Here is a 26,731-nt window from a genome sequence, read left to right as displayed (position 1 = left end):
CAAAGAAAAATATGTATACAAGGGACACGACAGGACAAAGACGTCTGACTGCTACGCCATCTTGGATCTCCAGGTGACACACTGGTGCTGCTATTCCTGTAACACTAGCCCGCTGCTCTCCTTCTTCTTCCCTGGTTTAGTGTACAAAAGGAGATAACCTGCTGAGCGCTCTATCAGAGAGGTGTCAGTGTGACTTGTGTGTAGCCTAGTTGAACAGACAGCAGCTCCCCAATGTATTGCCCAGCTTAAAACACACTATGCATAACCCTAACCTTTCTGACGTTAGCCAGGATAGTGTAGTATTAGGCACAGAATGGAGCATTGAAATGCTCTATGCACCTGCTGAAGGCCGGGTTTGGCTTTTGGCTCTTTTACTTTCATTGCTCTGATCCATATTGCATTTTCTGAAGGATTTATTCTTATGATGGTTTGTTGATTTTGAGGTTGATGTTTCCGGGTTGAATTTAATTCTGCCCCATTTTATTTGATCAAGGCCTTGTTCTGTGCTGCTTCATTTAAAGATACCACAGATCTGTATGTAATGACGAGATGACAAGTTTAGATCCAAAATAAGCCCATAGAATCACACTAGGCTTATTTTGAACAGATTTTGGCAATAGTGAAACCTTTTGCTTTGTCTTTTCATCTCTGAAGATACTCTGTGCAGCCTGGTGGGTAGGCTACATACCACCTGTTTCCTATTTTGAAAATGTTTCACACTATATTGAAGAATAGTGCTCAGATTATACAATAATTTTCTTGTGTTACATTTTCTCAGCATCATGAACCTCAGTATAATCTTCCAGAAGTATTGAGTGTCAGTGAACTGAACGTCAGTATCAACCTCGCCTCTAGATGGCGCAAACTGACATACATCCTTTTTCAAACCTCTCCTCGGGGACCCCTAGAGGTTTTATAATTGTGTTGTAGCCCTGAACTAGCAAACCTGATTCAAGTAGTCAAGGGCTTGATGATTCCTCGTTGAAAAGTTCAAATACATGTTGAATAGTTCAAATGTATGAAATGACTGGGAGTCTCTGAGGAGAGGTTTGAAAAAGGCTGCTCTAACTTACCATTTGTCTGCTGTTATAAATATCAGGGGCGCAACTTTCACTCGGACGGGTACAAAACGAGGCAACGGTATGCTTTAGGACAATGCCGGCACCTCCGAACGGTCGGGTAGGCTGTTTGGAGTGTTTATCCGACAGGATAAAAAAATATAAAAAAATGATATACCCCCCCACTTCTAAAACCAAAATTGCACCCCTGATAAATATAGTGGCTTTTGCAAAGATGTAACTAACAATATCTTGATAAGCTGCTCGAGGACCTTGTCAAAGCTGGCAGGATTTCTACCCTTCTCTGATTGGCTGATCATGGAGCAGCTTTCCGTTTCATTCTGTAGCTTCAGGAGATGGATGAAGCACCTGATTTTAATCTATTTTCACCTAATAAAGTGAACATTTTGTTAGGGATATGTACATAATACCGATACACTGACTTCATTATGACTGACCATACCTTGAATGTGGAATACCAAGCGATCTAAAACGGCTCAAAAGCCGTGTAAAATCTGTCCATGACTCAAGGAGAACCTCAAAGGCTGATGTGTTTCTCTGGTGCAGAGGTCATCAGTTAGTACAGTGGTATTTCACATTTTTCAACAGGGCCCCCATTTTTTCGCGACCCCACTACAAATCCAATGGCACAACCTTAAGATTGGTATATTTCTACTTTAACATCAACAAATAACCTTCGTTTAATTACATGTTCATCACTCATCAAAATTAAGAGAACCAATATATACATTTACTCAATAAAATGTTGTATTTTTCAAATGACCTTTAAAAAAATATTGTTTATAGTCCAACACAATAATCTGTAGAATACTCTTATTTTTTTAAATATTTTTTTTAGGTACAAACCCCCCACTAGGCGTTGCTGAGAGCCCGTTGGCTGTCGAACGAACAATGGGCTGTGTGATTGGACGAAACTACAGCCTGTTTGTGTAGGAGGAACTTCAGCGCAGAAGAACAGGACGTCAGGAATGTTTTTAAACAATATTGACACCGTGTGCCTGCCACACTAACACATATTGTGCGGAACGAAAAGTAGAAGGTAAGCTTTACTATTTCATTTTGACAGTGTATGGTGTTGATACCTACTTGCTGCTGCTGCTTGCCCTGCAGTCAGCGAGCGTTCTGTTACCATAGCAATGCCATGCGCTATCCAGCCAAGAAGCTAACTAGCATAGCAGCAGGGAAGTCAAGTTATCACAGTGGGTTTATATTTTGAACTCACTATTTGCAATGCCAATTATTCAGTTACTTTTCTAAAAAGGTTACTGTTGGCTCAGTAGGGAATGGATAAACTGTAATGTGTGAAATAACATTTGCAGCTTGTGAGGGAGGGTATGTTAGGGGTAAGAAGAAAGCAAGTGTTAACATAGCAGAGACTCGGTCAGTGTGTGCGCGATAGTTAGGAGATGACTGATACCTATTAGTTACCATGACAACAAGGAAACATAAGGTAAAGTGACCCCCACACAGATCAAATTACCTCATAGGCTATAATCTTTGTATGATGGGGGGCTAGTTGTAACTCATATTTGGTTAGAATAAAACAAATATAGCTATGAAAGATAGAGCAGAAATTCTTTATAAATCCACAGGTTAGGGTAACAAATAGACCAGAGCATCCCTTTGAACAACTACGGTTCAGTTCCGATTATCTGTAGTGCAGATTTCTCCATGGTCATTGCAAAGCATTCATTTTGCTAATGTGTACTGTAGCTAGTGGTTTCTGCACAGATTTGAATGTCTCCCAGTGTCAAAGTACTTGTCTAATTACCTTGAACAAATATGAGGGATTAACCCTCTACTTCCACAATGTGATCTCCTGCTCATCATTTTCTCTCTGTCAGTTGTTTTTCCCTAGTTTCATATTGGCCACCTGACCCTCTGGCCCAGCTATTAGAATGTAAGTCAATCTGAGTAGGGCCACCCCTGGGCTCATAGTACAAATGTGCTCTTTTTGTTCAGGATTAGGACCAGACCAGAGGTGGATATGTGGCTTTGTGAGCTGCCTTCTGTTGGGAACGACCACATCTTGCTGGGCCCCTGAAACTGAGGGGCCACGACCAACAAACAGAGTGGGTGAGTTGGACAGGTGGAGGACATCGTCTAGCAATACCACCCGCCTTAAATGCACAGCACAGGTTTGTGTACCTTAAAAAAAAGTATATATATATATATATGTATATATGTATGTATGTATGTATGTATGTATGTATGTATGTATGTATGTATGTATGTGAGAGTGCTGTTCATTGACTACAGCTCAGCGTTAAACTCCATGGTCCCCTCCAAGCTCATCACCAAGCTCGGGACCCTGGGACTGAACACCTCCCTCTGCAACTGGATCCTGTTCCTCGGTGTCCACATCACTAAAGACTTAACATGATCCACACACATGGGCTGCACACTCGTGAAGAGGGCACAACAGTGCCTCTTCTCCCTCAGGAAGCTGAAGAGATTTGGCATAGGCCCTCAGGTCCTGAAGAGGTTCTACAGCTGCACCATCGAGAGCATCTTGACTGGTTGCATCACTGCTTGGAAAGCAACTGCACCGCCCTCGAACGCAAAGCTCTACAGAGGGTGTTGAGGACGGCCCAGTACATCACTGGGGCTGAGCTCCCTTCCATCCTGTACCTCGATATCAGGCGGCGTTAGGGGAAGGCCCGAAAAATTGTGAAAGACTTCAGCCACCCAAGCCATAGACTGTTCTCTCTGCTACCCTCCGGCAAGTGTTACCGGGGCAACGTTTCTCGGACCAACAGGCTCCGAGACAGCTTCTATCAACAAGCAATAAGACTGTTGTATAGAAAATCGAATTATTACCCGGACTATATGCGCTGACTCTATGCACACTCACAAGACTATCCACACACACACACATACACACACTTACATACGGACTCACACAACGCAAACACACACTTACGTACAAACACAGTTAACGCACACACACACACACACACAACACACGCATACTGACGCCACACACACACACTTTCACACATGTACACATACTCTCATCATACAGTGCATTTGTAAATTATTCAGACCCCTTCCCTTTTCCCACATTTTGTTACGTTACAGCCTTATTCAAAAATGTATTAAACATTTTTGCAAATGTATTTAAATGAACAGATACCGTATTTACATAATTATTCAGACCCTTTGCTATGAGACTCAAAATTGAGATCAGGTGCATCCTTTTTCCATTGAACATCCTTGAGATGTTTCTACAACTAGATTGGAGTCCACCTGTGGTAAATTCAATTGATTGGACATGATTTGGAAAGGCACACACCTGTCTATATAAGGTCCCACACTTGACAGTGCATGTCAGAGCAAAAACCAAGCCACGAGTTCCAAAGACTAGTCCATAAAGCTCTGAGACTGGATTGTTATAAGGCACAGATCTGGGAAAGTGTACCAAAAAATGTCTACAGCATTGAAAGTCCCCAAGAACACAGTAGCCTCCATCATTCTTAAATGGAAGAAGTTTGAAACCAACAAGGCTCTCCGCCAGGCCAAACTGAGCAATCGGGGGAGAAGGGCCTTGGTCAGGGAGGTGACCAAGAACCCGATGGTCACTCTTGACAGAGCTCCAGAGTTCATCTGTGGAGATGGGAGAACCTCCCAGAAGGACAACCATCTTGCAGCATTCCACCAACCAGGCCTTTATGGTAGAGTGGCCAGACAGAAGCCACTCCACAGTAAAAGGCACATGACAGCCGGCTTGGAGTTTGCCAAAAGGCACCTAAAGGACTCTCAGACCATGAGAAATGAGGTTCTCTGGTCTGATGAAACCAAGACTGAACTCCTTGGCCTGAATGCCAAGCGTCATGTCTGGAAGAATCCTGGCACCATCCCTAAGGGGAAGCATGGTGGTGGCAGCGTCATGCTGTGAGGTTGTTTTTCAGTGGCAGGGACTGGGAGACTAGTCAAGATTGAGGAAAAGATGAACGGCGCAAAGAACGGAGAGATCCTTGATGAAAACCTGCTGCAGAGCGCTCAGGACCTCGGACTGGGGTAAAGGTTCACCTTCCAACAGGAAAACAACCCTAAGCACACAGCTAAGACAACGCAGGAGTGGCATCGAGACAAGTCCTTGATTGGCCAAGCCAGAGCCCGGACTTGAACCCTATCGAACATATCTGTGAGAGGATTTGCAAAGTAAAATGGGATAAACTCCCTAAATACAGGTGTGTCAAGCTTGTAGCGTCATACCCAAGAAGACTCAAGGCTGTAATTGCTGCCAAAGGTGCTTCAACAAAGTACTGAGTTAAGGAACTGAATATTTATGTAAATGTGATATTTTGGTGGTTTATTTTTTTCTAAGAACCTGTTTTTGCTTTGTCATTATGGAGTATTGTGTGTAGATTGATGAGGGGGAAAACTATTTAATAAGGCTGTAACGTAACAAAATGTGGAAAAGGTCAAGGGGTCTGAATACTTTCCGAATGCAATGTATATGCTGCTGCTACTTAGTTTTTAGAAATCTTATTATTATCAACCCTGATGCCTAGTCACTTTACCCAGGCCTACATGTACATACATAACTACCTCAGCTACCTCGTACCCCTTCACATTGATATGGTATTGGTTCACCTTGTATATAGCTTCATTCTGGTGGTTTTTTTTCTTATTTGACCTCTGTGTTGTCAGGAAAGAGCTTGGTAGTAAGCATTTCACTGTAAGTATTCGGCGTATTGACAAATAAAATGTGATAATAAGTGATAATGAGGGAAAATGCAGTGAGCATTGATCAGAGAAAAACATGCAAAGTCAGGTCAGTGGTTGACTGAATTGTTGATTTGAGTTGTTTTCAGAAGTTTTTGACTATGACTTCATAACTTTTGCATGAAATAATTACTTTGTTTTTCCATCTTGAGGGTAGAGATTAGTGAATTGAAAATGAGTTATTAGAAAGTAATAGACCGATATCGTTCTTAGACTAGAATTTACATCTGATATACTAGAAAGAATATGCTTGAGAACACAGAACTGCTAGGCCTATTTAAAGACTATATTTATGCAATTGTTGTTGTTTTGGATAGGTCCTAAAGAGAGATCCTATGAGAGTGCTGTTGTAACAGTATACCTGTAGAGGTCACTGGGCCGTCTCGGCCAAGCTCAATTACAGGAGTTCAGGGCCAGGTTTATCCAGATCACTGGCTCAGAATACTGTTACCCAGCACCAGAGGAGGCTGGTGGGAGGATCTATAGGTGGATGGTCTGATTTATAATGGCTGGAATGGAATCAATGGAACGGAGTCAAACATGTTGTTTTCATGTGTTGGATGTGTTTGGTACCATTCCATCGATTCCATTCCAGCCATTACAATTAGCCCATCCTCCTATAGCTCCTCCCACTAGCAGCCTATGCCCAGCACCCAGGCCTCCCGCAGCCTGACAGGGATGTCCCTCCTCACCCTCCCCTGGGCCCTGTCCAGCACTTACCCTTATCATTACCAGCAATTAGCCGTGTCTCACCTAGCCTTCACCTTAGGGACGTGAGATCGGAGAGAGAACCCCTCAGTGATGGTCAGGGCACACAAGGACACTTCAAGGGGATTTAGGCTAAGTTACTGTCTGAGGAGTCTTGTGTTTTTTTCCAAACGGAGTGATCCGTCTGAACTCAGTTGCAAACTTGATTCGCTGCCCAATAACTCTTGAATGACCCTCTGCTATGGATGGAATGTTGACAGGCCGAGTACCTACCTGAGAAGAGAAATGGAAATAGAAACATGATTCCCTGTGTACATAACAACCTGGATTCTGATCCAGTTGATTGTTTTTCAGGGTGGGGGTACTTGTATCCACATCAAAACACAATTATGTAAATGTATGCAAATTGCTTAATGTAGGTTGGAAAACAGAATGTATTTTAATTTGTGTTAATTGATGCTTGATACCTCAAGTTAATTAACTAGTGTTACTGTTATGTAAGCATCTTTTTATTCCTCTTTGTGTATCTTCTTCAGGATGGACCTGCAAGCAGAGAGCCCTGACAAAGACTCTGAAGATGATGCCTTCAAGTGTGGACCTGAGGGAGGAGAGGAGGGCGAGGGCTGGGGGAGCGATAGTCAACCCGAGGCCTGCACCCCTACTCCTCCATCCGCTGGCAAGAGGAAGAAGAAAAGGAAAAAGAGGTACTTAAAGTTAAAATATGTAACTGTATGGATGTACTGGTGCTTTGATGCTTCCTCTTCCCCAGAATGCTGGCAAAAGTTATTGGGGAAGGATGATTACAACCTTGCAGCAAGGCACGTCTGTCCCCCTCTCTCTGTTTCTTCTCTCCCAGATGACTGTGGATCAATATCGTCAACTGCAAATATGAAAGTGGTGAGTTATCCTGCGTATACCAATGTGTGAATTGGTGTGATTTTATCTTTTCAAATAAAATCAAATTTATTTGTCACATACACATGATTAGCAGATGTTAATGCAAGTGTAGCGAAATGCTTGTGCTTCGAGTTCCGACCATGCAGTAATATCTAACAAGTAATATAACCTAACAATTTCACAACAACACCTTATACACACAAGTGTAAAGGAATGAATACGAATATGTACAAACAAAACATATAAATGAGTGATGGCCGAACGGCATAGGCAAGATGCAGTAGATAGTACAGTATATACATATGAGATGAGTAATGTAGGGTAGGAAAACATATAAAGCGGCATTGTTTAAAGTGGCTAGTGATACATTTAATTACATCAAGATGCAATAGATGGTATAGCGTACAGTATATACATATGAGATCAGTAATGTATGGTATGAGAACATTATATAAAGTGGCATTGTTTAAAGTGGCTAGTGATACATTTAATTACATCAAGATGGCAAGATGCAATAGATGGTATAGAGTACAGTATATACATATGAGATGAGTAATGTAGGGTATGTAAACATTATATAATATATAGTGGCTAGTGATAAATTGATTAAATCAATTTTTCCATTATTAAAGTGGCTGGAGTTGAGTCAGTATGTTGGCAGCAGCCACTCAATGTTAGTGATGGCTGTTTAACAGTCTGATGGCCTTGAGATAGAAGCTGTTTTTCAGTCTCTCTGTCTCTGCTTTGATGCACCTGTACTGACCTCACCTTCTGGATGATAGTGGGGTGAACAGGCAGTGGCTCGGGTGGTTGTTGTCCTTGATGATCTTTTTGGCCTTCCTGTGACATCGGGCGGTGTAGGTGTAGGCAGGTAGTTTGCACCTGGTGATGCGTTGTGCAGACCTCACTACCCTCTGGAGAGCCTTCCGGTTATGGGCGGAGCAGCTACTGTACCAGGCGCTGTTACAGCCCGACAGGATGCTCTCGATTGTGCATCTGTAAAAGTTTGTGAGTGTTTTTGGTGACAAGCTGAATTTCTTCAGCCTCCTGAGGTTGAAGAGGCGCTGCTGCGCTTTCTTCACCAAGCTGTCTGTGTGGGTGGACCATTTCAGTTTGTCTGTGATGTGTATGCAGAGATGAACTTAAAACTCTCCACCCTCTCCACTACTGTCCCGTCGATGTGGATAGGGGGCTGCTCCCTCTGCTTTTTCCTGAAGTCCACGATCATCTCCTTTGTTTTGTTGACATTGAGTGTGAGGTTATTTTCCTGACACCACACTTCGAGGGCCCTCACCTCCCTGTAGGGCGTCTCGATGTTGTTGGTAATCAAGCCTACCACTGTAGTGTCGTCTGCAAACTTGATGGTTGAGTTGGAGGCGTGCATGGCCACGCAGTCGTGGGTGAACAGGGAGTACATAACAGGGAGGACTGAGAACGCACCCAGTGTTGAGGATCAGCGGGGTGGAGATGTTGTTACCTACCCTCACCACCTGGGTGCGGCCCGTCAGGAAGTCCAGGACCCAGTTGCACAGGGCGGGTCGAGACCCAGGATCTCGAGCTTAATGACGAGTTGGAGGGTACTATGGTGTTAAATGCTGAGCTGTAATCGATGAACAGCATTCTTACATACAGTGCCTTGCGAAAGTATTCGGCCCCCTTGAACTTTGCGACCTTTTGCCACATTTCAGGCTTCAAACATAAAGATATGCACCTGTATTTTTTTGTGAAGAATCAACAACAAGTGGGACACAATCATGAAGTGGAACGACATTTATTGGATATTTCAAACTTTTTTAACAAATCAAAAACTGAAAAATTGGGCGTGCAAAATTATTCAGCCCACTTAAGTTGATACTTTGTAGCGCCACCTTTTGCTGCGATTACAGCTGTAAGTCGCTTGGGGTATGTCTCTAGCAGTTTTGCACATCGAGAGACTGACATTTTTTCCCATTCCTCCTTGCAAAACAGCTCGAGCTCAGTGAGGTTGGATGGAGAGCATTTGTAAACAGCAGTTTTCAGTTCTTTCCACAGATTCTCGATTGGATTCAGGTCTGGACTTTGACTTGGCCATTCTAACACCTGGATATGTTTATTATTGAACCATTCCATTGTAGATTTTGCTTTATGTTTTGGATCATTGTCTTGTTGGAAGACAAATCTCCGTCCCAGTCTCAGGTCTTTTGCAGACTCCATCAGGTTTTCTTCCAGAATGGTCCTGTATTTGGCTCCATCCATCTTCCCATCAATTTTAACTATCTTCCCTGTCCCTGCTGAAGAAAAGCAGGCCCAAACCATGATGCTGCCACCACCATGTTTGACAGTGGGGATGGTGTGTTCAGCTGTGTTGCTTTTACGCCAAACATAAAATTTTTATTGTTGCCAAAAAGTTCAATTTTGGTTTCATCTGACCAGAGCACCTTCTTCCACATGTTTGGTGTGTCTCCCAGGTGGCTTGTGGCAAACTTTAAACAACACTTTTTATGGATATCTTTAAGAAATGACTTTCTTCTTGCCACTCTTCCATAAAGGCCAGATTTGTGCAATATACGACTGATTGTTGTCCTATGGACAGAGTCTCCCACCTCAGCTGTAGATCTCTGCAGTTCATCCAGAGTGATCATGGGCCTCTTGGCTGCATCTCTGATCAGTCTTCTCCTTGTATGAGCTGAAAGTTTAGAAGGCCGGTCAGGTCTTGGTAGATTTGCAGTGGTCTGATACTCCTTCCATTTCAATATTATCGCTTGCACAGTGCTCCTTGGGATGTTTAAAGCTTGGGAAATCTTTTTGTATCCAAATCCGGCTTTAAACTTCTTCACAACAGTATCTCGGACCTGCCTGGTGTGTTCCTTGTTCTTCATGATGCTCTCTGCGCTTTTAACGGACCTCTGAGACTATCACAGTGCAGGTGCATTTATACGGAGACTTGATTACACACAGATGGATTGTATTTATCATCATTAGTCATTTAGGTCAACATTGGATCATTCAGAGATCCTCACTGAACTTCTGGAGAGAGTTTGCTGCACTGAAAGTAAAGGGGCTGAATAATTTTGCACGCCCAATTTTTCAGTTTTTGATTTGTTAAAAAAGTTTGAAATATCCAATAAATGTCGTTCCACTTCATGATTGTGTCCCACTTGTTGTTGATTCTTCACAAAAAATACAGTTTTATATATTTATGTTTGAAGCCTGAAATGTGGCAAAAGGTCGCAAAGTTCAAGGGGGCCGAATACTTTCGCAAGGCACTGTAGGTATTCCTCTTGTCCAGATAAGTTAGGGCAGTGTGATGGCGATTGCGTCGTCTGTGGACCTATTGGGGCGGTAAGCAAATTGGAGTGGGTCTAGGGTGTCAGGTAGGGTGAAGGTGATATGGTCCTTGACTAGTCTCTCAAAGCACTTCATGATGACGGAAGTGAGTGCTACAGGGCGGTATTCATTTAGCTCAGTTAGCTTTCTTGGGAACAGAAACAATGGTGGCCCTCTTGAAGCATGTGGGGACAGCAGACTGGGATAAGGATTGATTGAATATGTCTGTAAACACACCAGCCAGCTGGTCTGCGCATGCTCTGAGGACGCGGCCGGGGATGCCGTCTGGGCCTGCAGCCTTGCGAAGGTTAACACGTTTAAATGTTTTACTCACATTGGCTACAGTGAAGGAGAGCCTGCAGGTTTTGGTAGCAGGCGGTGTCAGTGGCACTGTATTGTCCTCAAAGTGAGCAAAAAAGTTGTTTAGTCTGTCTGGGAGCAAGGCATTGTGATCCGCGACGGGGCTGGTTTTTCTTTTGTACTCCGTGATTGACAGTAGTCCCTGCCACATACCTCTCGTGTCTGAGCCGTTGAATTGTGACTCCACTTTGTCTCTGTACTGACGCTTAGCTTGTTTGATTGCCTTGCGGAGGGAATAGCTACGCTGTTTGTATTTGGTCATGTTTCCGGTCACCTTGCTCTGATTAAAAGCAGTGGTTCGCGCTAATACTGCCATCAATCCACGGTTTCTGGTTGGGGAATGTTTTTATAGACGCTGTGGGTACAACATCACCGATGCACTTGTTAATAAACTCGCACACCGAATCAGCGTTTTTGTCAATGTTGTTGTTCGCCGCAGTGCGGAACATATCCCAGTCCACGTGATCGAAGCAATCTTGAAGCGTGGAATCCGATTGGTTGGACCAGCGGTGAACAGACCTCAGTGCTGGTGCTTCCTGTTTTAGTTTCTGTCTATAGGCTGGGAGCAACAAAATGGAGTCGTGGTCAGCTTTTCCGAAGGGAGGGTGGGGGAGGGCCTTATATGCGTCGCGGAATCGATATGCTGATAGAATATGGGGAGCCTTGTTTTCAGATTAGCCTTGTTAAAATCCCCGGCTACAATAAATGCAGCCTCAGGATATGTGGTTTCCAGTTTACATAGAGTCCAATGAAGTTCTTTCAGGGCCGTCGATGTGTCTGCTTGGGGGGGAATATACACGACTGTGATTATGATCGAAGAGAATTCTCTTGGTAGATAATACGGTCGGCATTTGATTGTGAGGAATTCTAAATCAGGTGAACAGAAGGACTTGAGTTTCTGTATGTTGTTATGATCACACCACGTCTCGTTAATCATATGGCATACACCCCCGCCCTTCTTCTTACCAGAGAGATACTTGTTTCTGTCGGCGCGATGCGTGAAGAAACCAGGTGGCTGTACCGACTCAGATAGCGTGTCTCGAGTGAGCCATGTTTCCGTGAAACAAAGAACGTTGCAGTCTCGGATGTCTCTCTGGAATGCTATCCTTGCTCGGATTTCGTCTACCTTGTTGTTAAGAGACTGGACATTGACGTGTAGTATGCTCGGGAGCGGTGCGCGATGTGCCCGTCTTCGGAGCCTGTCCAGAAGACCGCTCCGTCTGTCCCTTCTACGGCGCCGTTGTTTTGGGTCGCCAGCTGGGATCCGATCCATTGTCCTGGGTGGTAGGCCAAACAGAGGATCCGCTTCGGGAAAGTCTTATTCCTGGTTGTAATGTTGGTGAGTTGACGTTGCTCATATCCAATAGTTCCTCCCGACTGTATGTAATAAAACCTAAGATTACCTGGTTAACAATGCAAGAAATAACACATAAAAAAACGAAACGTTTCCTTGGAACGCGAAGCGAGGCGGACATCTCTATCAGCGCCGGAAGTAGTCAAAGGTCACCCATGTCACTTGCTTTGTTACCCCCATGTTGGGGTAATCTGAGAACATCCATTTATTTCCTCACAGTCCTACAGTTTTGCTACTTAGTCTAGTCAAATACATTTGAAGCACAGACATACACTGAGTATAGCATACATTAGGAACACCTTAATATTGAGTTGTACCCTCTTTTGCCATCAGAACAGCCTCAATGTGTCAGGGTAGGGACTCTACAAGATGTCGAAAGCGTTCCACAGGGATGCTGGCCCTTGTTGACTCCAATGCTTCACACAGTTGTGTCAAGTTGGCTGGAAGTCCTTTGGGTGGTGGACCATTCTTGATACACACGGGAAACTGTTGACTGTGAAAAACCCAGCAGCGTTGCAGTTCTTGTCATAAACCCGTGCACCAGACACCTACTACCATATCCTGTTCAAAGGCACTTAAATCTTTTGTCTTGCCCATTCACCCTCTGAATGGCACACATATACAATCCATGTCTCTTCTTTAACCTGTTTCCTCCCCTTCATCTACACTGATTTGATGTGGATTTAACAAGTTACATCAATGAGGGATCATGGCTTTCGCCTGGATTCACCTGGTCAGTCTATGTCATGAAAAGAGCAGGGGTTCCTTAATGTTTTGTATACTTAGTGTAGATTAATATTTGTCATCTAATGGGAAGTCTTTCTTCCACACCCTGTCAGTGCGACGTGCTGCTCGCAGATATGGCCTTTGGGAAGCAGTGGAGGGCGAGGACTGGACTCTCTTCTGGACAGACTGCTCTGTCTCACTGGACAGAGTTATGGACATGAAGCGCTACCAGGTACTCAACATCTCCCAAGTGCACTTCTCTCCTCATAGAGTTCTGAAAAGGTTCCTCTGCCCCTGTTGATTTGCCACATTCAATGCTATGTTTCTGCTGTACCCTTACAGAAGATCAACCATTTTCCAGGGATGAGTGAGATTTGTAGAAAGGATCTTCTGGCTCGAAACATGAACCGCATGCTAAAGCTCTTCCCCAAAGACTACAATATCTTTCCCCGAACATGGTGCCTACCAGCAGAGTGAGTTCTCATTGTCAATGTGCTTAAGAGTCTCGTTATTCAAAACACATACAGTACCAGTCAAAAGTTTGGACACACCTACTCATTCCAGGATTTTTCTTTATTTTTACTATTTTCTACATTGTAGAATAATGGTGAAGACATCAAAACTATGAAATAACACATATGGAATCAAAATATATTTGAGATTCTTCAAAGTAGCAATCCTTTGCCTTGATGACAGCCTTGCACACTCTTTGCATTCTCTCAACCAGCTTCATGCGGTAGTCACCTGGAATGCATTTCAATTAACAGGTGTGCCTTGTTAAAAGTTCATTTGTGGAATTTCTTTCTTTCTTAATGTGTTTGAGCCAATCAGTTGTTTTGTGACAAGGTAGGGATGGCATACAGAAGATAGCCCTATTTTGTAAAATACCAAGTCAATATTATGTCAAGAACTGCTCAAATAAGCAAAGAGAAAAGGCAGTCCATCATAACTTTAAGACATGAAGGTCAGTCAATCTGGAAAATGTCAAGAACTTTGAAAGTTTCTTCAAGTGCAGTCACAAAAACCACCAAGCGCTATAATTAAACTGGTCTCATGAGGACCACCTCAGGAATGGAAGACCCAGAGTTATCTCTGCTGCAGAGGATAAGTTCATTAGTTAGCTGCACCTCAGCTTGGGCCAAGAAACACGAGCACTGGACATTAGACCGGTGGAAATGTGTTGTTTGGTCTGATGAGTCCAAATGTGAGATTTTTGATTCCAATCGCCGTGTCTTTGTGAGATGCAGAGTAGGTGAACGGATGACCTCTGCGTGTGTGTTTCCCACTGTGAAGCATAGAGGAGGAGGTATGATGGTGTGGGGGTGCTTTGTCTGTGATTTATTTAGAATTCAAGGCACACTTAACCAGCCTGGTTACCACAGCATTCTGCAGCGATACGCCATCCCATCTGGTTTGCGCTTAGTGGGACTATCATTTGTTTTTCAACAGGACAATGATCCAAAACACACCTCCAGACTGTGTAAGGGCTATTTGACCAAGAAGGAGTGTGATGGAGTGCTACATCAGATGACCTGGCCTCCACAATCACCCGACCTCAACCCAATTGATGGTTTGGGATGAGTTGGACCGCAGAGTGAAGGAAAACCAGCCAGCAAGTGCTCAGCATATGTGATGGGCGGCAGGTAGCCTAGTTGTTAGAGTGTTGTGCCAGTAACCGAAAGGTTGCTAGATCGACTCCCCGAGCTGCCAAGGTAAAAATCTGTCATTCTGCCCCTGAACAAGGCAGTTAACCCACTGTTCCTAGGCCTTCATTGTAAATAAGAATTTGTTCTTAACTGACTTGCCTACTTAAAAGTTCAATCAAATGGGGCCAAGCTTCCTGCCATCCAGGACCTCTTTACCAGGCGGTGTCAGAGGAAGGCCCTAAAAATTGTCAAAGACTCCAGTCATAGGCTGTTCTCTCTGCTACAAAATGGCAAGTGGTACCGGAGTGCCAAGTCTAGATCCAAGAGGCTTTTAAGCAGCTTCTACCCCCAAGCCATAAGACTCCCGAACACCTAATCAAATGGCTACACAGACTATTTGCATTGCCCCCCCCCCCTCCCCCTTTTACACCACTGCTACTCTCTGTTAACATCTATGCATAGTCACTTTATTAACGTTACCTACATGTACATATTACCTCAACTAACTGGTGACCCCGCACATTGTCTCGGTACCGGTACCCCCCCCCCCCTGTAATTATAGTCACGCAATTGTGATTTTACTGCTGCTTATTAATTACTTGTTGCTTTTATTTCTTATTCCTATCTGTAGTTTTTTTTAACTACATTGTTGGTTAGGGACTCGTAAGTATGCATTTCACTGTATTCGGCGCATGTGACTAATAAAATTTGATTTGATTTGAAGCTGTCATCAAGGTAAAGGGTGGCTACTTTGAAGAATCTAAAATATATTTTGATTTTTTTTTAACACTTTTTTTGTTTACTACATGATTCCATATGTGTTATTTGATAGTTTTGATGTCTTCAATATTATTCTACAATGTAGAAAATAGTACAAATAAAGTCAAACCCTGGAATGAGTAGGTGTGTCCAAACTTTTGACTGGTACTGTAAATGATCAGGAGAGTAATCAATTGAGAATGGAAGTGTTTTTTTGTATCTCTGCAGTTATAGTGACTTCCAAGCTTACACCAGGTCCAAGAAACATAAGACTTACATCTGTAAGCCAGACTCCGGTTGCCAAGGGCGAGGCATCTTACTCACCAAGTCCAGCAAAGACATTCGGCCGGGGGAACACATGATCTGCCAGGTGTATGTCTCCCGGGTGAGACTCACTCCCTTCTCAGAGAGGGATCCTTCTAGACTTTTGTACATATTGTGTAATATTCTGCGCAATCAATTCAACTCGTAGTTCAACTGAGATGGCAGTTGCAATAAATGTGATACCTTATTATGTGACAGTATTTATGGGACCAATCAGAGAGAAGAGTTATGACAATGTCATTATGAAAGGACCAATCAGAGAGCAGGGCTATGACAATGTTATTACGACGGGACTAATCAGAGAGCAGGGTTATGTTGATGTCATTAGATATATCATAACGTCAAACGTCCTCTCCCCCAGCCATTCGTTATTGACGGCTTCAAGTTTGACCTGCGTATCTATGTGCTGGTGACCTCCTGTGACCCCTTCCGCATCTTCCTGTACAACGAGGGGTTGGCTCGCTTCTGCACTACCCAATACAACGAGCCCAGCAATGGCAACGTGGTAAGGTGGACAACACAGATACTCCGTTAACACTTCTAATGCCAACTGTTACGCAGCATTACACACTTCTTATTGTCCTATCTCTCCCTGTTCTTTGACAGTTAATTGGTAGTTGTGGTGTTGGTTGTGTCGTTGATGCTCTGAAGCATTCTAGATAACCATTTATAATGGGGAATCGCATCTTTACAGTATTCATATGTTTATTCCAGAGTGATAGCATATTTTCTACCGTGTCCTTTCTGATCCCTTATTTTACCTTTACACATCCCCGGCTCTCCTTCACAAACGTTATATTTGTACAAGGATGATGTTTGCATGCATCTGACCAACTATGCCATCAACAAGCACAGTGAGAACTTTGTCCGTGATGACGACACTGGCAGCAAACGGTAAGCGGGTGTTTGTTTTCTTCAAATACCTCTCGAGTTGACCTTTAGCTTTGTTTGTTTGTATAATTCATCTCATGATGCAACGCCTGCATCTCAGTTCCCTCCTCCCTGTCGTTCCAGGAAGCTGTCCACCTTGAACAAGCACCTGGAGGCCATGTGTTACGACACAGAGAAGATGTGGTTGGACATTGAGGACGTGATTATTAAGACGCTCATCTCTGCCCACCCCATCCTCAAACACAACTACCACACCTGTTTCCCCAACCACGCGGCCGGCAGCGCCTGCTTTGAGATCCTTGGCTTTGATGTGCTACTGGACCATCGACTCAGGCCCTGGCTGCTGGAGGTGAGGCCTTAAAGAATCAGGATGATGTATTGATTTGGCTCCGGTTCAGTGTTTGTTGAGCTAAGAAATGTGTTATTCTAATCTACTACACTCTCATCGTGCAGTGTCCAATAGGCATTTCGCTAGCAACTTATAATAATTTAATTATTAAAGCTAGATAGCAAACAAGGAATATTCATGATGTTCAATTATGTTCGTATTAACATATGGGCGTGTTTATTAAAGGGATACTTGGGGATTTTGACAATGGGTCTTTTTATCTATTTTCCCAGAGGCAGATGAGCTCGTAGATACAATTTTTATGTCTCTGTATCCAGTATGAAGGAAGTTAGAGGTAGTTTCACGAGCCAATGCTAACTAGCGTTAGTACAATTAATGGGAGTGTAGCATCCTAACAGAGACCCATAAACTTACTCATTGTGCTAACGCTAGTTAGCAATTGCGCTAGCATTAGTAAATTAGTAGGAGGTAGATAACGTTCCTCATTACCAAAATCCTGAAGTATCCCTTTAATGTTTGTGCAGGTGAACCACTCCCCCAGTTTCACTACTGATTCACGGTTGGACCGGGAGGTGAAGGATAGCCTGCTGTATGACACCCTGGTCCTTGTAAACCTGGGTGCCTGTGACCGCCGTAAGATCACTGAGGAGGAGAAGCGCAGGGTGAAGGAGAGGCTGCAGCAGAACCGCTCCAGAGAGGCTAGGTATAGTCAGGACCATGTGATGGATAGGAAGACAATGCGGAACTTTGATTTCAGTAGGCTTGTATGATGAGTTTGACCATGTAACAATAAGCTATGATGGGTCATTTTATTATAAATCAGCATCGTTATAGACATGTAACAAACAAAGTGAGTGTACAAAACATTAAGAACACTTTCCATGACAGACTGACCAGGTGAATCCAGGTGAAAGCTATGATCCCTTATTGATGTCACTTGTTAAATCCACTTCAGTCAGTGTAGATGAAGGGGAGGAGACAGGTTAAAGAATAATTTTTAAGCCTTGAGACAACTGAGACATGGGCAAGACTAAAGATGTAAGTGACTTCGAACAGGCTATGGTAGTAGGTGCCCGCGCACTGGTTTGAGTGTGTCAAGAACTGCATCGCTGCTGGTTTTTCACGCTCAACAGTTTCCTGTGTGTATCAAGAATGGTCCAACACCCAAAGGACATCCAGCCAACTTGACACAGCTGTGGGAAGCATTGGAGTCAACATGAGCCAGCATCCCTGTGTAACGCTTTCGACACCTTGTAGAGTCCATGCTTAGACGAATTGAGGCTGTTCTGAGGGCAAAAGGGGGGTTGCAACTCAATATTAGGAAGGTGTTCTTAATGTTTGGTATATTCAGTGTATATTGAGTGTATACATTCATTCAGTTGTGGTCATTTCTGTGTTGTCAGGAGTGAGGAACTGCGTCAGTCCCAGGCAGCCAGTGTAGAGCAGATGCGGAGGTATGAAGCCAAACACCTGGGTGGCTTTCGTGGGATCTACCCCCGCGAGGGCGGAGAGAAGTACGAGAAGTACTTCAAACACAGCAGCTCCCTGTTTCAGGAGACTGCCGCCTCTAAGGCCAGGGAGGAGTGTGCGAGGTAGAAACTATCACCCAAACACTCACACACATACGCACGCACAGGCTTCTTGACAATACCATGAAAACATTCAACAGGAAATACAAAATCGTTGTACCTTTAAATTAAACGTTTTCATTGTTTCATGTACAACTTGTTTGTGTGTGACTGTGTGTGACTGTCCACTCAGGCAGCAGTTGCAGGAGCTGCGTCTGAAGCAGGAGCAGAAGGAGAGGGAGCAGAAGGGGAGCCGTAGACGAGACTTGCAGGGGGAGTCTGCAGGAGAGAGGGCCAAACCACACAGAGTACAAGTTCGTCAGACCAACTCCCAACAGGTTACTGTGAGTCACATCACCCTGCCCATCAGTTTTATGGCATTTTACCTCAGGTTTTTAATGTATTATTTCCTACAGAATCTAGCAGTCAACAACCCTAAAGAGTCCAAAGTCTTGTCGTATCATTGGGGGTGGCAATCTTAGTGGACTTGTAGTTGCAGGGCCTTTCAGTAGCCACAAGGGGGAGCCAAATATCTTCTCCACTGAACACCTTACATACAGTGCCTTGCGAAAGTATTCGGCCCCCTTGAACTTTGCGACCTTTTGCCACATTTCAGGCTTCAAACATAAAGATATAAAACTGTATTTTTTTGTGAACAATCAACAACAAGTGGGACACAATCATGAAGTGGAACGACATTTATTGGATATTTCAAACTTTTTTAACAAATCAAAAACTGAAAAATTGGGCGTGCAAAATTATTCAGCCCCCTTAAGTTAATACTTTGTAGCGCCACCTTTTGCTGCGATTACAGCTGTAAGTCGCTTGGGGTATGTCTTTATCAGTTTTTCACATCGCGAGACTGACATTTTTTCCCATTCCTCCTTGCAAAACAGCTCGAGCTCAGTGAGGTTGGATGGAGAGCATTTGTGAACAGCAGTTTTCAGTTCTTTCCACAGATTCTCGATTGGATTCAGGTCTGGACTTTGACTTGGCCATTCTAACACCTGGATATGTTTATTTTTGAACCATTCCATTGTAGATTTTGCTTTATGTTTTGGATCATTGTCTTGTTGGAAGACAAATCTCCGTCCCAGTCTCAGGTCTTTTGCAGACTCCATCAGGTTTTCTTCCAGAACGGTCCTGTATTTGGCTCCATCCATCTTCCCATCAATTTTAACCATCTTCCCTGTCCCTGCTGAAGAAAAGCAGGCCCAAACCATGATGCTGCCACCACCATGTTTGACAGTGGGGATGGTGTGTTCAGCTGTGTTGCTTTTACGCCAAACATAACGTTTTGCATTGTTGCCAAAAAGTTCCATTTTAGGTTTCATCTGACCAGAGCACCTTCTTCCACATGTTTGGTGTGTCTCCCAGGTGGCTTGTGGCAAATTTTAAACTACACTTTTTATGGATATCTTTAAGAAATGGCTTTCTTCTTGCCACTCTTCCATAAAGGCCAGATTTGTGCAATATACGACTGATTGTTGTCCTATGGACAGAGTCTCCCACCTCAGCTGTAGATCTCTGCAGGTCATCCAGAGTGATCATGGGCCTCTTGGCTGCATCTCTGATCAGTCTTCTCCTTGTATGAGCTGAAAGTTTAGAGGGACGGCCAGGTCTTGGTAGATTTGCAGTGGTCTGATACTCCTTCCATTTCAATATTATCGCTTGCACAGTGCTCCTTGGGATGTTTAAAGCTTGGGAAATCTTTTTGTATCCAAATCCGGCTTCAAACTTCTTCACAACAGTATCTCGGACCTGCCTGGTGGGTTCCTTGTTCTTCATGATGCTCTCTGCGCTTTTAACGGACCTCTGAGACTATCACAGTGCAGGTGCATTTATACGGAGACTTGATTACACACAGGTGGATTGTAGTTATCATCATTAGTCATTTAGGTCAACATTGGATCATTCAGAGATCCTCACTGAACTTCTGGAGAGAGTTTGCTGCACTGAAAGTAAAGGGGCTGAATAATTTTGCACGCCCAATTTTTCAGTTTTTGATTTGTTAAAAAAGTTTGAAATATCCAATAAATGTCGTTCCACTTCATGATTGTGTCCCACTTGTTGTTGATTGTTCACAAAAAAATACAGTTTTATATCTTTATGTTTGAAGCCTGCCTGAAATGTGGCAAAAGGTCGCAAAGTTCAAGGGGGCCGAATACTTTCGCAAGGCACTGTATATGTCCAGCTACCAAACTATATAATGGCCATTTATCATATTTACATAAGCATCTCAATGAATACTGAAGAATGATTATACACTGTGATTAACTTATTCCTTACTGTATGGTGTGAATTGTGGCTGTCCAGCTCCTGACCATGCCCCTCCTGCCTACTGCTACCAACGGTTCCCCTACGGTGCAGGACCTCTCTGATGAGGAGGTGGAGAGGGTGAGTGGACTGCTCCAACGGGAGAGTCTACTGAGGGACCTCGGGGTGGTGGACCAGATCTATAAGCTGTTGCAGGGGAGAGGCCAGTCCATGCCTAATGGCATTACACCCCCCCGTGAGCAGAATGAGCTGCCCCTACACAGACATGAACGAGCCAATAAGGTAAGGCTACACCTCCATAGTCACTCACTGGTCTGTTTAGTAAGTTCCGTTTATTGTTTCCCTAGCAAGGAAATGTGTCCTCTATATTTTTCCTAATATGGGATAGAAGAGCTTGCCAGCTTGTAGTCCTAAAAAACAGAAATGAGTTATCGCTGGTTCGTTTAAGCATTCTTATGGGGGAAATGAATGGGAAAAGAATGAGGTTTTGGGATAAACGCTGAAATAAGGTCAGAGATTAACACAGGTTTAGGAGATCTTATACATTTTGTTCTGTGAGATAATATAAAATACAATTGTATTTGTCACATGCGCCGAATACAACTGGTGTAGACCTTACAGTGAAATGCTTACTTGCAAGCCCTTAAAAAATAAAAGTAACATATTTACAGAGAGGCAATAGCGAGGCTATATACAGGGGGGTACTGGTACAGAGTCAATGTGCAAGGGCACCAGTTAGTCGAGGTAATTGAGGTAATATATACATGTGGGTAGAATTATTAAAGTGACTTATGGATAGATAATTATTAAGTGATGTTAGCTGATGAAGATAATCTCATAGAACAAAATGTATAAGATCTCCTAAGCCTGTGTTTACTACAGACCTTATTATTTCTCCATAGGCTTTGTTTAACCAATGAGTTATGGTGGAGTTAGTGCCTACAAAAATACACCATTACTCTTGCTCTCTATGGTCACTGCATTGTCTCAAACATTACTCAATTTGTAATGAGATGCTTAAGTCTGTCCTATGTGATGTCTTGCCAGTTGGACTCCCTGACTGAGTTCTCCTGGAGACCGAAGCGTCACTGTACTGTGATCCAACACCAGTTGCCTCCAGGGGCCAAGCCCTGCCGTCAGTACGTCCATTCCCAGCTGCTGCAGCAGCGCTGGCCCTGGCCCAGTCTGGACAGGGGGCCCACTCATACTGAGTCTGCCTGCCTTCAATACTACACCCCAGAGGACCACGTCCTAGAGACGGTCCGCCGGGCGCCAGGGGACCTGAGGAGGACCAACAGTGCCCAGCGTATCCCATGGACAAGTGAGCACACCCACAGCACCTCACTTTATTGTGTCATTACTGTACCGCCACTGATCTTGGGCATTGTACTTCTGGATAATTGGATGGCATAGTATTGATTTTCTCTACCTCTCTCTCTTTTTCTCTCTCTCTCTGACTCTTAGTCAATGGTGCTCGCCAGGGCAGTATGAGCTCGTCTTATGCAGAGTCCAAGGCCCGGGCCACAGTGTCAAACATCTCCCAGCTCACGCCTGGACGGCTTCACTGCACCCCCATGTCCTCCGACCCCAAGGCCCTCCAGAGCCTGTTTGTCATCTCCACCCCAGCCCTACTGATCCAGAGGCCCGAGTTCCCCCACCCCATCCGCAAACCCTTGCGCAAAGTCCCCCAGCACGGACAAGGGCGCTAGGGAGCAGGGACGTTTACCAGTCCAGCCATAGTGCCATAAACCACGAGCGGGGCAGAGTGAACAAGCTTTCCTGGCAAAACTGTACACAAGTTGTCCCCGAAATCCTCTCCCTATACTGTGTACATTTCTTCACTTTTACATCATCAAAATGAAATTCATTTCTACATTAGCACTGAGCTACTGAGAATTGATTGGAGAGAAATGGAGAATAGATAAATGGAATAGGTCTTATTGTGAAAATATTGAAGCAATGGTGCCTATCGTGACTTAGGTATTGTGTGGTACTTGGTAGGAAGACGTGTCATCTCATATGTCTACGCAAACACTGTGGCCTTTACAGAATTGAATGTAAGTGAATACTATCTGTGTCTTATCAAATATCTTGGGTTGTTAAATATCACTATAACCACTGAGCCAATAGTGAAAACACGTTTTATTTTAAATAATTCTGGAAATCTGGATGTTTTACTCAGTAATGTGAAGGGAAGATGTGACCATGTAGGCATATAGCAAATTTGTATGACTTTGATTTTGATGACTTTGCTATTATGCTTTGTTATCATATTGATTTTTGTTTAGCTAAGCAGGAAATTCTAATTTTGCAATGGGAACCATAATCAATCATGTGTGCCAAACCTTAGAAGAAAAGCTCAGGATACTGAAATGACCACCAAGCTGGACTAACAAATACTCCTCACATTTCACTGACTTTAATTGCGAATTTACCCACAGTATTTTCATATGGTTATTTTAGATTTGGGATGGGGTGTACATTTACTTATTGAGCATTCTTTTACTTGAGTTGGTGAGAAATATAGACAAATGCCTTCAGAAATGATATGCGTTGATCATTGCTCATGTAGAAATTAGGATATATGTTCAATTCAGGATTATATTGATAATAGTACTAGGCATATTATCAATATATACTCCATATGAATAATCAAATAGTTTCCTAATTTATGTAAATTATTTGGAAATCTTAGATTTGCACATTTGGAGGCCTACAAATTATGAGCGAAATCTTGTATGCAAACTAATATTTCAATGAAAATGTAAGTATATTTTCTTTAACAATGATCTTGTTTGATTTTATTTATTTTTTTCATCAAGCTCATAAACATTATCGGCCTACTACTGTATTTAAATGGTAATTCGATATGTCGATGTGTTTACATTTTACCTCAAGAATTATTTGGAAAAGTAGGCTTTAATTACAATCGAAATCATTTAACGATATTTTTTTCGATTTGAATATGTGGGCCTTTGTAGAGTTTCGATGCGCGTGAACTCAAGTCTATGATCTCAAGACCTATGAGCTGTTGCTATCGTTGTCATAACAATAGTTTCAGTTACATAGTTAAATTACACAGTTTAGTTATAGTTTTATATAGCTTTCAACACACTTTATCACAATATTTAAATTTCAATAAAAGCACATTCGTTTTATTGTAATCTACAAACACAATAACTCAAGCCCCGTATATACGAATAATGATAGATTTGTAATCGCCAAAATAAAGTAGCCTTTACTTGTCACGCTGAAACAGGCTGCTGATGCTGCACAACATCTTATTATTGACGTCTTTGAATGCCAATTAAAAATATAGGTTATCAGTTTGTTGTTAGAAATGAATCCTAAAATGTAAGCTGTGTTCTTGTCTATTCGATCCAATGAACTAGCCTGTGCATCAATATTCTCTAGTATTTCAGCTAATAGCTAGCTCTTCACAGTTTAATATTTGTATCAGGTTGACGTAAATTCAACGTCTATTCCACACTGGTTCAAAATTACGTGTAAAAAACGTTGATTCAATCAGTGTGTGCCCAGTGGGTTCCCTCGTCTCCCTACCACCCCCTCCCTCTGTTGGTTTCTCACACTTTGCATTCAAGCGCGAAATGCTTTGTCTGTTGTCTGGAGATTTTCGTTTGGAGACATCATCGTATCCAAAACAAGGCAGGATATACCCTGTGAAGCTATAATCCATATAGTCTGCCCGATCATTCATGGACTTCAGAGAGGTAGGCGATTGAATTGACATGGAAACGTTGGTCTTGACCGAGGAAAGTCATGCCTAAACTTAAAAAACCTTGCATTTATTCCATAAAGTGTAATATATGCTAGTAGCCTGACTTAAATAAGATTTTAAACATCAAAGTTGAAAATGAGCTCTTATTTCGTTAATGCTCTATTCTCAAAAAACAGCAACAGCGAGTCCTGGAATTCCGATTACGGTGGCACCATCCAGCAGCCACATCCCACGCAGTTAACGGTATTATACAATGGCACATCGTTGTTCAAAACCGCTCACCAACACCAACTAAATCCGTGCGTATTATCGCTGCCAATGGGCAACTTGTATCATACCCACGATGTGATACAGAGACCAACCTTTTACGCATCCCATAATAGGAATTGTATCCAGTACAGTGATTATCATTTGAAATCCACCGAGGTTGCAAATGATTCCGTGTGCGCAGAACAGTGCTCCTCTCTACCGGACCTCTTTCCCTGGATGAAACCACAAGGTGAGTCACTCACCCTTAAAACACCTAATTTGAGAATTTGATTGACCTCGGAGATATGTGAGACCCACAAGAGTGAGAGGACAATGGCTCGTTATGGTGTCAAAAAGAAACTGTAAATCTATTTATGATGTGAGAAAGGTTTCTGCTTTGCCTGATTTTCTTTTTTTTTCTTTTTAGGTGTGTGTGTGTGTGTGTTTTCTCTAACGTTTTGGTACGTGGTAGCCTCTGTTTAGGCCTATTGAGTCAATGTTAATCTAAATGTGCAGCGTGACTAAAATGTTTTGTCTCAGCAGTTACCGGACCGAGAAGAGGTAGACAGGCATACAGTCGCTTCCAGACTCTGGAACTTGAGAAGGAGTTCTTATTCAACTCTTACTTGACCCGCAAGCGCAAGGTTGAAGTGTCGCACGCTCTGGCACTCACCGAGCTGCAGATTAAAATCTGGTTTCAGAACAGACGCATGAAATGGAAGAAGGAGAACAAGAAGGACACATTTCCAATAAACAGGCCGGATCAGAATGAAATCAAGAAACAGAGCAAAGAAACTTACAAGAATATTCAGACGTCAGATGAGGAGGGTAAAGGTTAAGACTATCCTAGACTTGGTGATGGGATGCCACACAGTGATAACAAATGTGTTAATTATAAATTGTATTTCGAATAAAAAAAATCAACAACAGTGAAATCTATTGTCTTAGTTGATAATTCATTATAAAATTAAATTCTATAAAACTTGAGAAGACGTGCGCAAAATAGTTTTTACGCACCATTGTACGCATCATTCCAATTAGAGGTTTGTGCATGTGAATCACTTCTGCAGAATAGTCTGAACAGGTGTTTATGTTGTTAGAATGTATAAGTATGTAATTTAGTGCAGTAAGGTAGCACAGCTGCCACACTTTCTGCCACTAATAATAATGATTCATCATTAGATGGCATTCCGAGTGGCGCAGCAGTCTAAGGCACGGCATCTCAGTGCTAGAGGCGTCACTACAGAACCTTTGGTTCGATTCCAGGCTGTATCACAACCGGCCGTCATTGGTAGTCCCATAGGGCAGCGCACAATTGGCCCAGCGTCGTCCGGGTTAGGGTTTGACCGGGGTAGGCCGTCATTGTAAATAATCATTTGTTCTTAACTGACTTTCCCAGTTAAACAAAGGATCAATAAAAAAATAAAAAAGCTGGTACAAAATCCTAACTTAATTAAGATATGCAGAGAACTTTTGCGTAAACCTCCAGTGGGCATGTTTTATGCAAAGAGAGTAACGTGCACATATCGAGTCCCTGTCATTTTAATTGGCAGTTTTGTATCTGTGTTATCAATGTTGTGGCTAGAGCTGTTGTCAAGCCTTGGCTGTGAAGGCTGCTACTGGATGTAAACTGTAAATAAAATGTAACCTTTAAAAATCGAAGCCTCTCCTTTATTGTGAAACATATAGGCCTACCTAATAGTGTAATTGCTCGGACCTTTGTTTGCTGAAATCCATACTTTTTTAATAAAACGTTTCAACCACCAAC

General features: G+C 43.0%; 2 protein-coding genes across 4 annotated transcripts; both read left to right on the top strand.

The window, feature by feature from the left end:
- The first annotated feature begins 1,962 nt into the window (after window positions 1-1,962).
- ttll6 (tubulin tyrosine ligase-like family, member 6) lies at window positions 1,963-24,297 on the top strand. Of its 3 annotated transcripts, none has more exons than XM_021565008.2 (16): window positions 1,963-2,118; window positions 3,042-3,155; window positions 7,055-7,222; window positions 7,378-7,415; window positions 13,275-13,393; window positions 13,504-13,634; window positions 15,774-15,951; window positions 16,252-16,395; window positions 16,699-16,784; window positions 16,905-17,130; window positions 17,655-17,833; window positions 18,534-18,722; window positions 18,892-19,042; window positions 21,015-21,257; window positions 22,023-22,296; window positions 22,440-24,297. In XM_021565008.2, the coding sequence occupies exons 3-16, from the start codon at window positions 7,056-7,058 to the stop codon at window positions 22,682-22,684; spliced, it is 2,370 nt and encodes a 789-aa protein (XP_021420683.1). In that variant the 5' UTR covers window positions 1,963-2,118; window positions 3,042-3,155; window position 7,055; the 3' UTR covers window positions 22,685-24,297. The 3 variants fall into 3 exon arrangements, with proteins under 3 accessions (XP_021420683.1, XP_021420686.1, XP_036802275.1); XM_021565011.2 differs by having other exon boundaries at window positions 3,042-3,217; XM_036946380.1 differs by having other exon boundaries at window positions 3,042-3,217; window positions 15,795-15,951; window positions 22,440-24,296.
- A 204-nt stretch (window positions 24,298-24,501) lies between these two features.
- LOC110492883 (homeobox protein Hox-B8-like) lies at window positions 24,502-26,278 on the top strand. The gene is made up of 2 exons (XM_036945852.1): window positions 24,502-25,213; window positions 25,507-26,278. Exons 1-2 carry the CDS (start codon window positions 24,850-24,852, stop codon window positions 25,800-25,802), a joined length of 660 nt encoding a protein of 219 aa, XP_036801747.1. The 5' UTR covers window positions 24,502-24,849; the 3' UTR covers window positions 25,803-26,278.
- Window positions 26,279-26,731: the final 453 nt, after the last annotated feature.

The sequence above is a fragment of the Oncorhynchus mykiss genome, chromosome 16 (assembly GCF_013265735.2).
Source record: "Oncorhynchus mykiss isolate Arlee chromosome 16, USDA_OmykA_1.1, whole genome shotgun sequence".
Lineage (NCBI taxonomy): Eukaryota > Metazoa > Chordata > Actinopteri > Salmoniformes > Salmonidae > Oncorhynchus > Oncorhynchus mykiss.
The sequence above is the reverse complement of the archived record's forward strand: the minus strand, read 5'-3'. Positions and strand labels throughout refer to the sequence as shown.

Bases quoted from the DNA above. Each gene is read 5' to 3' on its own strand.
- ttll6 (XM_021565008.2), top strand. From the start codon at position 7,056: ATGGACCTGCAAGCAGAGAGCCCTGACAAAGACTCTGAAGATGATGCC. The intron at 13,394-13,503 runs GTACTCAACATC...GTACCCTTACAG, and splicing joins TGGACATGAAGCGCTACCAG to AAGATCAACCATTTTCCAGG. The intron at 16,396-16,698 runs GTAAGGTGGACA...TATTTGTACAAG, and splicing joins AGCCCAGCAATGGCAACGTG to GATGATGTTTGCATGCATCT.
- LOC110492883 (XM_036945852.1), top strand. From the start codon at position 24,850: ATGAGCTCTTATTTCGTTAATGCTCTATTCTCAAAAAACAGCAACAGC. The intron at 25,214-25,506 runs GTGAGTCACTCA...TTGTCTCAGCAG, and splicing joins TCCCTGGATGAAACCACAAG to TTACCGGACCGAGAAGAGGT.